Source organism: Drosophila tropicalis, unplaced genomic scaffold (genome assembly GCF_018151085.1).
Source record: "Drosophila tropicalis isolate 14030-0801.00 unplaced genomic scaffold, ASM1815108v1 contig_443, whole genome shotgun sequence".
NCBI lineage: Eukaryota > Metazoa > Arthropoda > Insecta > Diptera > Drosophilidae > Drosophila > Drosophila tropicalis.
Window position 1 is genome coordinate 3,080,777 of NW_027172907.1, and position 14,093 is coordinate 3,094,869.

Sequence of the window (14,093 nt, forward strand, 5' to 3'; positions counted from 1 at the left end):
TCTTTTAGTGCGTAAACAAAAAGAAGAAAATACTGAAAACGAATTTACATTTTAATATGCTAGGCACTTTCACTAACTCTAACACACACACACATGCACACGCACACACACAGGCCAACTAACTGGCCCCAAAAACTGGCCAACTGGGAGGGAGCCAGATTCATTCAGTCTTGGATAAAAGACTACTGCAATACCGTTAACTTACAATAGTACAAAACATTTAACGGTACATATCAGTATATGCAAATGCGGTATGTCGAGACCATTGGCCGGGGGACCATAAGGGGGAAGATGGAGGCATAGAATTATGACGTGCCGAATGCAAAACTTTATATGCTTTGTCTTTTCAACGTCTCAGTATCAATCAAATCCAATCAGTCACGTAGCAATCAATCTCTTAAACATTCCATTCATGTACTGAGACCCACTGACATTGGCGTAGATGTTTCAGAATCTTATCAACGAGGGGTCCAAGATAAAAACAATCAGTAATGAATAATTTGAATTCAATAATTGTTTTACCCATTCATTTCAAAATACAATACACAAGAGGAAAATCTTTCAATGTTATAGACTAAAACCAAAAAGATATCTAGATCTATTTATATTGCCATTAATTGTGCCCCCTTTTTGGGCACAAATATTTCCTCTATGGCTCTGAATATAACCTACTTTGAATCTTAAATAAAATCTATATATATATTAGTTACAAAAATCTATTAACTACAATTTGTTGTTATCTATTAACTGTCTCTTATCTATATAAGCAGTGAATCGACTGAAGTAGTCTAGACTTCAAAGCTCTTATATATTACTATATCTACTATCTACTGATCAATCTGAAGATTAATGAATCATTTAAACTATTGTTTAAAAATTATCGATGCCAAAATATAAAATTGTAATTGTAACTTTGTTACAAACCAAAACTTATTCCTTATTATATTCTTCTTACTCCATTCAAAACAAATTTTGAACTACAATATCATTATATCATAGGACTTGAGAAGACTTCAGAGACTGGAAGATTTTGGATTTAAATTAGAACGGATCTAACGTAATACAGATTGTTTGTTCTTTGTTTCATCGCAGATGCATTTGTTGATAAACCAATTTGATTGAGCATCCCCTCTCTACGGCTATGGCTCTATGTTAAGCGATTCTCGTTGGATACGAGTTGGCATGCAAGTGAATCAGTCAGAGGCAGAGTCAGAGTCAGAGAGAGAGATGTATGCAGAGTGTTGAAAGATCAAAGTAAAAGCAAATTGAATACATGCATGTTTGGAGTGAGACTCCTCCACTCCGGCTGCCATTAAATTTGCATAAATCAATTTTGCCAAACTGAAATTACGTTCAAGAGGCGTTGACAGCACTATGTCTGATAGCAAAAACAGGTCTCACTCTCCTGCCATTGGTGATGATAAGCTTCAGCTAATGGACCCAATATAGACTCAACAAGTTTCGTATGCAACAGATTAGAGTTTTATTATTTCATTATTTTTTTGTTTTCGTTTTGGGTCAAATCAATTAGAAGCACTCATCAATGGATGGCAACCATCCGCTGCAGTGGTACCACACAGCCCAGGCACCCCAACCCTGCTGGCTTTGGACCTTCTGGGCACAACGAACGGAGTTGGTAATGTCATCGGACAACAGGGCATTGCAGCTCAGGCCACACTCGTTGTAGGAGAAACGACCATTGTCGGGCTGGCACCAGTACAGATCATTGATCTGGAAGATACCGTAATCGTTGGAGCCATCCGAGTTGGCAGGACCCACCACCCAGGTGCGGAAATCACTCTCGTATTGGGCAATGCAAGTCCATTTGTCCAACTGATCGCGGGGCACACCCAAGTCGGACATCTCACGGGCCAAGGAGCAACGATCCAAGGTACGTCCAGCCAGAGCTGGGGCGGCAATAGCAGCCAGAGCAACCAAAGTAATGAAAGCCTTCATGTTGATGTTGATGTTTTTGTGATTTGTTAGGCGTGCTGCCACAGTATTTATAGGCCCACAATTTGGTTTGAAGTACATATTTTTGGTAGGTATTATAAGTACCAACCTACCATATGTGAGCGGTTAATGATCATAATCTTAAGGATGTACCTAAGACCACTTGGTCGTTATCTTAATTAAAAAGTAGAACTAAAATAAAAGCAAAATATTCAAATTGCAGATAAACGACACCGAAAACAAAAAGCCAAAAAAAAAAAAAAAACAACAAATGCGAAGCATTATCATCTTTATAATAAAAATTGATTTAAAGTACAAATTTCTACTGTCAAATAGCATTGCCTAGTTTTAGGCTCACAACTTTTAGAATGAGAAACTTAAGAAGATAATTTTCAAGAGCTTTAACTCAATTGATACCCAATAATATTATAGCTGAGAAATATTTTTAACACAAATCAACCCAAAAAAAAAAAAAAAAAGAAAAGATATATCAAATTATGGACAAACGAAGCTTTCGTCATTGTTTGTGTTGAATGCAGCAGACAAGTTCATTGAATTTTATGGAGAAAGGTAAATACCTCCGACCCCTTGGATTTGAGACCTGAGAGCCCCAACACCTGATTAGCATAATTGGTGTTATGTCTTCGCCTTTTGTTGTCGACCACCACCAACATTCGTACATGGGGACTTAGAAAGGGGCCCCCTTTTGTATCTCAAGGTTTTCTAGCAACTTTATACCCAATAACCAAATCACTTCCAGATTAGGTAAGTTACATTGTTGTAACCGACCAAATTACAATTTGTCTAAAGTCATAACCCAAAACAACATTAACAACAACAGCCATAAACTTGACGCACGCTTATCTCTGCGCTGACTTTGCTCTGAGGAGGGCTAATTACCCAAGTCAAATGCTGACTCCGACTTTGTCTATAAAGTCGGACATTAAACTTGGCCTGGCAGATGGGAATTTTTCTACGAAAAATTTATTGCAATTTCCAGACTCAAAATAACTCAAATGCCGCACAATGAATAAATAATTTCTCTCAACATGCAATCCTAAAGAGGAGGGGAACATACGGATTGCGTGAACAAAAACTTGGCCAAAGACAATGCTGATTATTATTAAAGAAAAAAATTAACCACCGACAACCGACAGCCATTGAAAAGCAAACAAAAAAAAAAAACTCCACCTCCTTTAAGCCAAGTTGCAATAAAGTCCACGCACAAATAATTGGCCAAGACGTAGTAAGACAATAAAAACAAAGAAGAGTGAGAGAGAAGTTTTTTCAATAATAACCAGCTAGAATACTTCCGTATTGATAAGGAATTTCAGTTAACCGAAATATTTTTCACGCCATTGACAATCTAAATTATGGAAGTTACGTGTGCAAAAGACTTGGAATCGGAATCTAAAAGGTATGCCAGCAGATTGATAAGACAATAATAATTCGTCGATTATCATACAAGTATTTAAATGAGAATTGAAAAGTCTTGTTAAATAATGTGAAGTACATATACATACATATGTAGTTGAATTGTTAAACAAGTAATTCAATTAATTATAATGGCCATAATGAACTCACGTGTCATAAATACTTGTACATATGTATATTGATATTGATATTGGCAAATACATAGAATTTGTTTAGTAATGTAAAGTAATTGTAAATTATATCAGAGTAAATGATTGCATTCTTATTTGCTTTCTCATTTCCAAGGAACCATTGTTCCCATTTTTCTTATAATATACATAGTATTGTAAGATAACCAAATGTTGACTCAACTGCATTAGTCAAGTCAAGTAATGATCAGCTCACAGAGTGACAGAGTGAAAGAGAAAGAGTGAGAGACCCTTTGCCTATAAAAACTTCAGAACATTAAATCCCATTAAACAGTCTAAAGACGAAACAGAAACGATGAAGGCAACAGCGATTATTATATTCATTGGAGTTACTCTATTGGCCAGTGCATCCCTCTCGCAGGCGGCACGCACTTTAAATCGCTGCACTTTGGCCCGTGAGATGGCCGCCAGGGGTGTGGCCCGTGATCAATTGGCCCGATGGGCTTGCATTGCCCAGCATGAGAGTGACTATCGCACCTGGGTGGTGGGTCCAGCCAACTCGGATGGCTCCAACGATTATGGCATTTTCCAAATCAATAATCTATATTGGTGTCAACCGGCCAATGGTCGTTTCTCGCACAATGGTTGCCGCATCAGTTGCAATGACTTGCTCACCGATGACATTACCAACTCGGTGAGATGTGCCCAAAAGGTGCTGGGTGAACAAGGTTGGGGTGCCTGGTCCACTTGGAGATTCTGCAATGGACGGTTGCCCTCCATCAATGATTGCTTCTAAGTAGACACACACAAACATACACATTCAACTGTTTAAATGCAAACTGAATAAATCGTCGACAATTGTATAATCAAAAGATCAAATTAAACCATTTCACTTCGTTACAAAATCCGATTCGGACTTTTTTTGGAACCATTGTGGATGGATGGGGATGGGGATGGGGATGGAAATGGAAATGGTTGATGTCGCCAGTCGCGGCAAAGACGTCATGAAAAAAGTGAAATTTTTCTTTGCTATACATACATAACCAAGTCATTATGACAGTTTTACTTGGCCAAAACGAAATGAAATCTATTAGACATTATTGCAATCTTGAACAGCTACATGGGCATGGACAATCCAGACACACTCCGCTCCAGCTTCAGTTTGGCTTCAACTTGGTCGGTTGGTTAAATGGCGCTGGCAAACAAGTTAATTTTTATAATTTCCAAGCGTAAAAACAAATTACGTATAAAAACACAAGCCGTTATCGTTGTGTTTATCATATGCTTGGAGTATGACTACTACCCTGATCTTACCCTCTATATACCCCGCCTCATTCACCTACTCACCCATCTCTCTCTCTCTCTCTCTCTCCCTCTCTTTTTCTGTCTTTCTCTATGTCTTGCTCTTTCTTTGTGGTGTTTACTGTTGGTTAAAGCCAATAAACTTTTTTTCTTTTTTATTATCATTTTTTTTTTTATTATTATTTCTTCAAGCCAATTGCAAACAATTTCAATTCAATTACGTGTAAGGCAGGTCTACATATTGTACATGATGTAGGTCTTTGGGAATGCCATTTCTGGCTAATCGCTTGAGATCAACTTTGCCATTTTCAGTTTTTAGTGTTTAGGCCTTGTTGTTGTTGTTGTTGTTGTTGTTGTTGCTGCTGTTGCTGTGGCTGTTTTTTTCTTTGCTCAACAAAACACTTGCCAATGTAGTGAAAATGGCAAACTATGTACACGCCTGGCTAAAAGCACAATGTATCAATTTGTATCAAATTCTCAAGGGTGTTTGAAGTTGAGTTGAATGACATTATTGTAATTGATGGAGCCCGAAATCGAAACAACAATCGACACACACACACACACACAACAAACTGAATCTAACTACAAAAAAGTGTCATCGTTTCTAATAAAAAAATCTATGCTATAGATCAGACTTAGCCACACCGATCAGTTTAGATGTTACAACCAAGTAAACTTAAAAAAAAAACTGATTTAAAAGGGATGTCCTTTGGATTCAAGTTCTTCATTTAACCTAGACCCAGTTACTTATGTCCATTTGCATTTTCATTCAGGAATAGCCAGCAAAAAGTTTTCGTTGTACTAGAAGGAAACTGATAACAGACTAATATATTTTAATTTTAAATGATTTTCACGAGTGAGATCTCTTTTTGATCCTTTTAAATTCAATTGAAATGTAAATCACTCTTTAATAAAGTTGTCTTTAAAAGGAAAGCCAAAAAATGCCTAAGATCAGTAATTTTATCAATTGAACCTTGAGTTCTTGAAGCTTTAGTTCGATCAATTTTCAGAATATTTCAAAACCTTATGTCTTTAGTTTTAAAATAGAATACTATTAATCAATTCGACAGCTAAATTTTCGCAAAAAACTCAAATAATCTCCAATAAACTTAATTACTTTATGAATCTGTAGTTCTGTCAATATTTAACCGATTTATGAAATTTAAATATTAGCTTTTGCATTAGAAACTAATCTTTAAGGTTACAATAAAACCTTTAAAAACTCAAACTTTTGACAATTTTCATAAAAATTATTTTTTGTAAGTCTGCAAGGTTTTAATGATATTTTGATTGGGATGTAACTTTTTTTTAATCTGTGATATTAGAACTTCTTATAGATCTAAGATTAAAATCCTCTTATAAGTAAATTTATAAGTTAATTAATTGGACACCTTTGCACAACTAGGCCAAGTTTTGCTTTCTATAAAACAAAAAGCACACACATATTTACTGGCCATGAAATGAGCCAAATGTTGGTTCTAATACTTTTTCATCTCTCTTTTCACTATTTGCTTCTTTTTTGGTTTGCAAAATTTTCACTTAATCACTAGTTGAGTCAGCCTTAGGATTAATTTTCATTTTGCTTTGCCTAATTCTCTCTGTGGCTCTTTATTTTGTTTTGGGCCAACTTTCATGGCCGACAACTGCAAATCGCCTTTTAATCATTGTTCTCTCGAAAAAAGGAAATTTATCAAAAATGTTTATTTCGGACAGGTCATAAAAAAAGAAGAAGATAAAATTATGAGATGGGGCGACAAAAAAAAATTATGAAGAACGAACTAACATATTAAAAGAAGACAGAGATCGAGTTTCTCTTCGTGTAAAGCTGACACCTTGCCAAATTGTTTTCATTTCTCCAAAATGCCTACCACACCATGTCGACTGTCGAATACTCTTTATGTTCACATTTGATTTGATTTTTAAAAATAAATGGATTTTAATTTGATTGATTTGAATTTAGATAATGTGGGTGTAATCCATAAAACAATTAATTGAACTGCCTGAAGTCGATAAACTGCTGACCATATTTAGAGACTGTTTACAGTGAGTTGAAGGTCTACTAGTTAATCGTATACTTGTTGTGTTAGTAGAGTATACATATAAGAAAAAGAAGAACTATCTCTGCTTTGGGGATCGGATGTGTTGTGTAGATATTTTAATGTGGCAATTTTGATGTTGCCAGAGATTAAGTCACCGACTGACATGACAAGTTCTCAGGGTGGCAGCACTGACATTTCTTTAGGCCTCCCCTCCCCCCGCTCGCACCAGCCACACACACACACAACAAACAGACCCACATTTGCATTTGTATTTAGTGTTGTAAACTTTACCCACACACTCAATGCGAAAAAAACAAATGAGAGATAAAACTATTAAGAGAATTTAGCAATGAAAAGAAGAAAAAGAAAAAAAAACAGACTAAAACTGAAAGAAATGTGGCCACTTTTCAGTTGTCAGAGATCGTAAGAGAGATTCATTTATTCCCTTGTTTTTCCCAGAGCTGTCAGAGCTCTTGAATTGCCGCAGTTGCTACTGACTTTTTGTCATCTTTTTTTTTTTTTTTTTTTCATTTTGGTTAGTTGGGGGGGGGGATCTTTCTGTCATGCTTGACAGCATCGAGCTTCACTTTAAATTAAAAACAAAACAAAAAAACTAAAAGAAAATAGACAAAACTACAAAAAAAAAAAAAAAAAAAACAGTTGAGAGTTATTTCTTCGTTTGATTTGATGAAAGATTTTCCAACGCTCATTATAATTTTCACTACAGATTGTGCTCGCCCCGAGGTTATATATCAAGCAGAGCCCCCCAAAACCGAGAGCCCCAGCTGTCAAATAATATAATTAAGGTTCGGCGTGGTTGTTGCTGTTATTGTTATTGTTATAATAGTAATAGTAGTAATAGTATCCACAGCAGGTGGGTTTTCGTCTTGAATTTTGACACAGTTGCGTCTTGGGTTTTGTCGTTGAGGGAAATGTTTATAATTTGTCAGTTGGTAATTGATGCCGAAAGTAGTTCAAAGATTTTGGTTACACTTGGCCTGCCATTGACAATGGGACAAGCCAAGATCATGTTTATTTAACCGGCTGGAAAACATTTTGCATGAGGTAATGTGATCTATGGCAAACATTTGTCTAATTGTAAGATCACTCAGCATTTAGGCATTGACCACAACAAGGCACAGGGCAGAAAACTCACCCATCTTTCGTTCGTTCGTTCGTTCGTTCGTTCTTTCTTTCTTTCCTCTCTCTTAACAATGTAATCAGATCCTTGTCCAAGTTTTAGTTCTACTTAGTTGACTGTCGAGTGTGCGATTAAAACTGTCTGACTGACTGACCGACTTGAATGGTTAGATGGATGTGTAGAAAGGAACGTGGACTTTAATAGCCAGATAGATCAAACCATTTTCTTTGACGCATTTTAAAAACGTTTTCGTGGTTTGTGATAAGGGTGAACCCCCTTAAGCCATTGTTATCAGTTTATTTTATTTTTGTTTGTCATCTGCCTTGCAGTATGAGAAAAAGAGAGCGAACATATTTTTACCCGTGCAAATGGAAAAATACCTGTAGCGCCATTGATAATTTAATTTTGTTTAATTTAAATCATACCACTTATATTTAAGCAAAGGATAGAGATTTCTAGTGTTTTTCCTTTTGTGTTCAATTAATAATTGTAGAGGCAAAGTTGGTCTTCTGGTTCTTATATCCTTATCTGGCCTTCTATCTAATTTTCTTGTATTATTTGTATTGTTTTCTTCATTTAAGTCTTAACCTGTTTCCCATTGCCTTGCCGTCATTTCCTATCTATCTTTGTACTCCTCCAACTTCAATTAGATCAGGCTAAAAGAAAAAACCTCAATCTAACCCTCTTTACTTATTATTGTGATACAGTTAGCACCACAAACCTATGAAGGTAGGTAGGTAAGGTATGTACCTTCATTATATTATTGTTGTTGTCTTATCTGTGGACCATCATAACTTAACGCAACAGTGATTCCCAGAGAGTCGAAGTCGTATTCAGTCAGCCAGTTAGTCACCGCAGCAATTGTCTTAGCCAAGTTGTGGTACTTGACCCACGCAATGTCGCCCCTAACCCTATAACAATTACAATTACAATTACTTATGCATTCATTCACCGACTCGACTTGTGCTAATGCGCACAAATTATAGTGAGGCAAGTACTAGAACTTGGCACTTGGTAAAATAAGTGGTCTAATGCTTCTCCTTCTCCCTCTTTCTTTCTTCCTTTCATTTTTCCTTCCTTCCTTCCTTGGCTTCTTCCGTTCTTTCTCTCTCGCTTTCTGTCTCTCCTCCTGCAATGGTGTAATTTTCCAGTCTATGGTTTCCTGCTTTGTTTTAAGCCTGAGACCCCAGAGAGGTAGGGCCAGAGCCAAAGACAGAGGCAGAGGCCAAGACAGAGACAGAGCCTGAGACAGGCGGTCGCATTTCCATTTCCTTCAGTTAGTACTTGGCTTGGACGTCTGCTTGTATAATTTATTGCCCACTACGACAACCACATTAAGAATTCATTGACCGGTCCAAGTCAACGGCCTATTATGAGTGGTGTGAGTGGTGCTGCTGCTGCTGGTGCCAGTGGAAGGGAAGCTGAGATCGATTCTACCAAGTCTGTCAGTTGTTGCTTTTGCTGTTGTTGTTGTTGTTGTTGGTGTTGGTTGTTCTTCGATTTTCTAGCATGTCTTGTCTTTTAGAAAGTAGCATAAGAGGCAATTACCCAACCAGAGGAAAACAACAGTTGCATGTGGCGAAGAAAGAGACAAAAGAAACCAAAAGGCATTGACTGAAGATATTTATGTGTTTATTTTTTGGTGGTTTATTGAAGGTGGCAACAGAAAAGAGAGAGGCACCAAGCCTAAGCTTAGAAGCAATCATCAATGGATGGCAACCATCCGTTGCAGTAGTGCCAGGTGGACCAAGCGGACCATCCCTGCTGGCTAAGGACCTTCTGAGCACAACGAACCGAGTTGGTAATGTCATCGGACAGAAGGGCATTGCAGCTTAGGCCACACTCGTTGTAGGAGAAGCGACCACTGGGAGGAGCGCACCAGTAGTAGTCATTGATCTGGAAGATACCATAATCATTGGAGCCATTGTAGTTCTCAGGGCCGACGACGCCAGTGCGGTAGGAGCTCTCGTGCTCGGCAATGCAAGTCCATTTGTCCAACTGATCGCGGGGCACACCCAAATCGGACATCTCGCGGGCCAAGGAGCAACGGTCCATGGTGCGACCCAGAGATGGGGTGGCAATGGCAGCCAAAGCAATCAGAGCAATAAAAGCCTTCATATTTGAATTCTTCAGAAGAAACTGATGGCGATTGAGGGAATTTCAGGAGCTTTTATACCAAGAAATTATCTCTCTCTATCTAAATATACAAAGTTACTATCTCAAGTACCCATGGCGATTTGATGGCGACAAAAAAAAGTCCCCAAACTATGTTCTAGATGAAAATGTTTCTGTCTAGCTTATCGATCAAATTGAATACAAGGACTGTGTTTAAGATACTTGACTTGCAATCAAATCGCAAAACACTGACAAGAAATCTTAGGAAACACAACAAAAAAAGAAGAACAAATTATTAAGTAAATATATTAAATTTAAATGTCTGTGTTCAACTATGTCGAAAGAGTTTTAAGCTGCACACAGCATCATAATGCCAAAAATTAGTTTAATCTGTTGCTTTTGCTGTTGTTATTGTTTTTCTTCTTCTGTTTTTATTTTTTTTTTTAACCAAGCGTTGTTAATTTAGCAGTTCAACCATTAACCTTATTAGGTGATTTTTGTTGTTTTTTTTTTTTTTTTTTGATGGGTAAGCAATTAAATGATTTAAATTGCCAAAAAGAAGAGACGAAGAGCTTTAGAGTTTACTAAAGTTTAGTAAGCCCTTAAAAAAAAAAAAAACCCTAAATAAGTAGAATTCCACATATTGTTTGTATGTATGAGTAGGTTTTAATTGAGATCTTTTTAGATCTTGTGCCATCTTTCATAACGTGCACGAGTTCAATCGTAAAACCACTGGCTCGTCAACGACCCCAAGGCTAGTTGCCATACATCGCCATCATCATCATGATCATCATGATCATCATCATCATCATCATCATCATCGTCATCAGTGGCTGCATATTTTGCTTTCTCGCCTAACGAACAACTCCGAATCCAACAAACTCCAAACTAACCGCAAATATGCAAACTATGAAAAAAGATAAAAAAGACCCAAGACAAACATAAAGATGAAGACAAAGTTGATGATGAACACCATCATACGGGCTGTTACATTAACCCCATTCGGAGTACATGTTTTCGTAAATCTGCTGTACTTGCTGTACCCCACTTCATCATCATCTCCTTGGGATGCGGGTTTGGTTCGGGTCGGTTAGCTCTTCATATGTTAGACGTTTGTCTTCAGTCAACCACAGACAGTTTCTTCACATAGATTTTTAGCCAGGCCAAGAAAGTTGTTAACCTTTTGCGTGTGTGTGTGTGTGTGTGTGTGCAAAAGATAAATGACAAAAGGCTACTGTAAAAGTATTTTTTGTGAAAGACTTTTGTCTTTTGGAGTGGGGGGGAATTTTTACAACAGTCTTCTATCTACGCCACGCAGCGTGACCTTCTTCTATCCAAAAAAGAAACAACAAATTAATGCTAATCTATGTATAAATGCTGAAAGCTTTACCATTGATACTTTCTTTCTATTCACTTTTACTTTTTGGCTGATTTATGAATGTGTTTTTGGTGCTAATCTATGTCATCTAACAGTTCTCATCAAGAATTTCTGAATTCCACTCATTGCATATGCATGAGACGGAATGAGTGACCAATTATAGATACAACAAAATTTGTGGAACCGAAAATTTAAAGAAAGCACTGTTACGATAATGGGCCAACTAGCTAATTGTTCAGAACAGTTCCTTCAAAGTGGGGATTAGTTGAAACTATTTACCATACCTACAAATACGAAACTCTTCAGATGAACTATCTATGTTAAGTATTCCATGTTGCTGTGACGTTTCATTTCTTATCTGCCTCTTTTTGTTTATGCCACTTGTCGGCGAATCACGTTCCAAACGTTTCGATAAGCAACACCAACTTCAAGTGACGAGTATATAAAAGGGACAACTAGGCGGATACTTAACATCAGTTACTTCTTCAGACTATCAACAAACAATATGAAGGCTTTCATCGTTTTGGCTGTTTTGGCTGCCATTGCCGCTCCTGCTCTGGGTCGCACCATGGACCGTTGCTCCTTGGCCCGCGAGATGTCCGATTTGGGTGTGCCCCGCGATCAGTTGGACAAATGGACTTGCATTGCCGAGCACGAGAGCTCCTACCGCACTGGCGTCGTCGGCCCAGAGAACTACAATGGCTCCAATGACTATGGTATATTCCAGATCAATGACTACTACTGGTGCGCTCCTCCCAGTGGTCGCTTCTCCTACAACGAGTGTGGCCTGAGCTGCAATGCCCTGTTGAGCGATGACATTACCAACTCGGTTCGTTGTGCTCAAAAGGTCCTTAGCCAGCAGGGATGGTCCGCTTGGTCCACCTGGCACTACTGCAACGGATGGTTGCCATCCATTGATGATTGCTTCTAAGTTTACGATTGATTTTCTGTTGTTTTCGAAAATAAATACAAATTGACGATTCAAATTGCTACTCTTTTGTGCTTTAATTTGCCACTTTCTCCTCCACAATCCGCGGATCTGTGACCGTCGGCAATGGGGATTGAGAGATTGAGATTCAGATACCAATCGAGATCGACTAATAATCGCATATCGTATGGACGAATTCATGCTGGCCCTCAGGGCACATGGCAATCAACTTGGTCTAATCGATTTGACATTATTATGTCTAACAATTTTTCGGTTTGCTGATCTCAGGCGGAAGTATGATTATGCCAAAATGAAAAAAAAAAAAAACTTTACATTATTCGCTTTAAGATTTCTGTTATTTTTGTTAAATTTTTGAAATTTATTTGATGCCACTGTATGTGTGTGTTTTTATTGTTTTTGTTGGCTCATTGTTCGTATAAATTTAGACTCAATGTGATGTGAAGAGGGTGAGACAGACAGAGCTAGAGAGAGAGAGAGAGAGAAGCACCAGTCCAACTGGTTTCTAAGCCAAAGTCAAAGCTCAATGAATATGTTTGGGTTGGGTTATTATTTAGCTTTGACCCGCTGTCATTTGTTTCAAGTTTACTTTCTATGAGGGGAGAAAAGGCGCTAGAAATCAAATTAATTTTTACTGTTTCGTGTGGTTTGTTTGTTTATTTGTTTTTCCTATATTTTGCAAAAAGTTTCTAATTTTATGCTTCTCTAATTTTGGGAGACACTTTGCGCATTCAAATATGGCAACAAATTCTATGCCACAAATTAGAAAGTGATTTCAAAAATGTCTTCACTGTTTGATGGATTAAGTCATAAAATGGTCAAATATTTAAAATATGTACTCATAAAACAGAAATCAATCTGAAGAATCATAAGAATCATGATTTCACCTCATTTATGATATTTTTGTAAAACCTTTTGATGATTCGGCGTTGGAGAATTTAAATTGTTAGAGACTCAACGATTAGCGGAAGAACCTTATATAAAGTTGTTACGTATCCGCCATGTAACACAATTTCATTCTTAACAAAATATGAAAAATATGAAGGAAAAATTTGTTTAAAGCGTTTTATTTTCATTAAGTATCAAAAGTTCGAAATTCTCGGCTTAGAAGCAGTCATCGATGGATGGCAACCATCCGTTGCAGTAGTGCCAGGTGGACCAGGCGGACCATCCCTGCTGGCTAAGGACCTTCTGGGCACAACGAACCGAGTTGGTAATGTCATCGGACAGAAGGGCATTGCAGCTTAGGCCACACTCGTTGTAGGAGAAGCGACCACTGGGAGGAGCGCACCAGTAGTAGTCATTGATCTGGAAGATACCATAATCATTGGAGCCATTGTAGTTCTCAGGGCCGACGACGCCAGTGCGGTAGGAGCTCTCGTGCTCGGCAATGCAAGTCCATTTGTCCAACTGATCGCGGGGCACACCCAAATCGGACATCTCGCGGGCCAAGGAGCAACGGTCCATGGTGCGACCCAGAGCTGGGGTGGCAATGGCAGCCAAAGCAATCAGAGCAATAAAAGCCTTCATATTTGAATGGTTTGTTGATTCAGAGGAAACTGATGACAACTGTGGCATTAGCCTGAGTTTTTATAGGTGAAAATTATCTTATTTATGAGGCGGTTATCTTAAGTACTTCTAGCCCTGATAGCCCTGT

At 37.9% G+C, this 14,093-nt stretch overlaps 6 protein-coding genes across 7 annotated transcripts in view; 2 read left to right on the top strand and 4 right to left on the bottom strand.

Moving 5' to 3' along the window:
* mwh (multiple wing hairs) overlaps positions 1–14,093 on the bottom strand; it is a 30,333-nt gene that overhangs the window by 4,013 nt on the left and 12,227 nt on the right. The window lies entirely within an intron of this gene.
* LysS (Lysozyme S) lies at positions 1,460–1,962 on the bottom strand. Its single transcript, XM_068285814.1, has one exon. It carries the CDS (start codon positions 1,954–1,956, stop codon positions 1,528–1,530), a length of 429 nt encoding a protein of 142 aa, XP_068141915.1. The 5' UTR covers positions 1,957–1,962; the 3' UTR covers positions 1,460–1,527.
* On the top strand, positions 3,835–4,420 carry LOC137573780 (lysozyme S-like). Its single transcript, XM_068285813.1, has one exon. It carries the CDS (start codon positions 3,871–3,873, stop codon positions 4,309–4,311), a length of 441 nt encoding a protein of 146 aa, XP_068141914.1. The 5' UTR covers positions 3,835–3,870; the 3' UTR covers positions 4,312–4,420.
* On the bottom strand, positions 9,608–10,151 carry LOC137573826 (lysozyme B-like). The gene has a single exon (XM_068285876.1). It carries the CDS (start codon positions 10,113–10,115, stop codon positions 9,690–9,692), a length of 426 nt encoding a protein of 141 aa, XP_068141977.1. The 5' UTR covers positions 10,116–10,151; the 3' UTR covers positions 9,608–9,689.
* Positions 11,957–12,476, top strand: LOC137573883 (lysozyme B). The gene has a single exon (XM_068285952.1). The coding sequence runs from the start codon at positions 11,996–11,998 to the stop codon at positions 12,419–12,421; it is 426 nt and encodes a 141-aa protein (XP_068142053.1). The 5' UTR covers positions 11,957–11,995; the 3' UTR covers positions 12,422–12,476.
* On the bottom strand, positions 13,488–14,000 carry LOC137573855 (lysozyme B-like). The gene has a single exon (XM_068285916.1). The coding sequence runs from the start codon at positions 13,964–13,966 to the stop codon at positions 13,541–13,543; it is 426 nt and encodes a 141-aa protein (XP_068142017.1). The 5' UTR covers positions 13,967–14,000; the 3' UTR covers positions 13,488–13,540.

Bases quoted from the DNA above. Each gene is read 5' to 3' on its own strand.
- LOC137573883 (XM_068285952.1), top strand. From the start codon at position 11,996: ATGAAGGCTTTCATCGTTTTGGCTGTTTTGGCTGCCATTGCCGCTCCT.
- LOC137573855 (XM_068285916.1), bottom strand. From the start codon at position 13,966: ATGAAGGCTTTTATTGCTCTGATTGCTTTGGCTGCCATTGCCACCCCA.
- LOC137573780 (XM_068285813.1), top strand. From the start codon at position 3,871: ATGAAGGCAACAGCGATTATTATATTCATTGGAGTTACTCTATTGGCC.
- LOC137573826 (XM_068285876.1), bottom strand. From the start codon at position 10,115: ATGAAGGCTTTTATTGCTCTGATTGCTTTGGCTGCCATTGCCACCCCA.
- LysS (XM_068285814.1), bottom strand. From the start codon at position 1,956: ATGAAGGCTTTCATTACTTTGGTTGCTCTGGCTGCTATTGCCGCCCCA.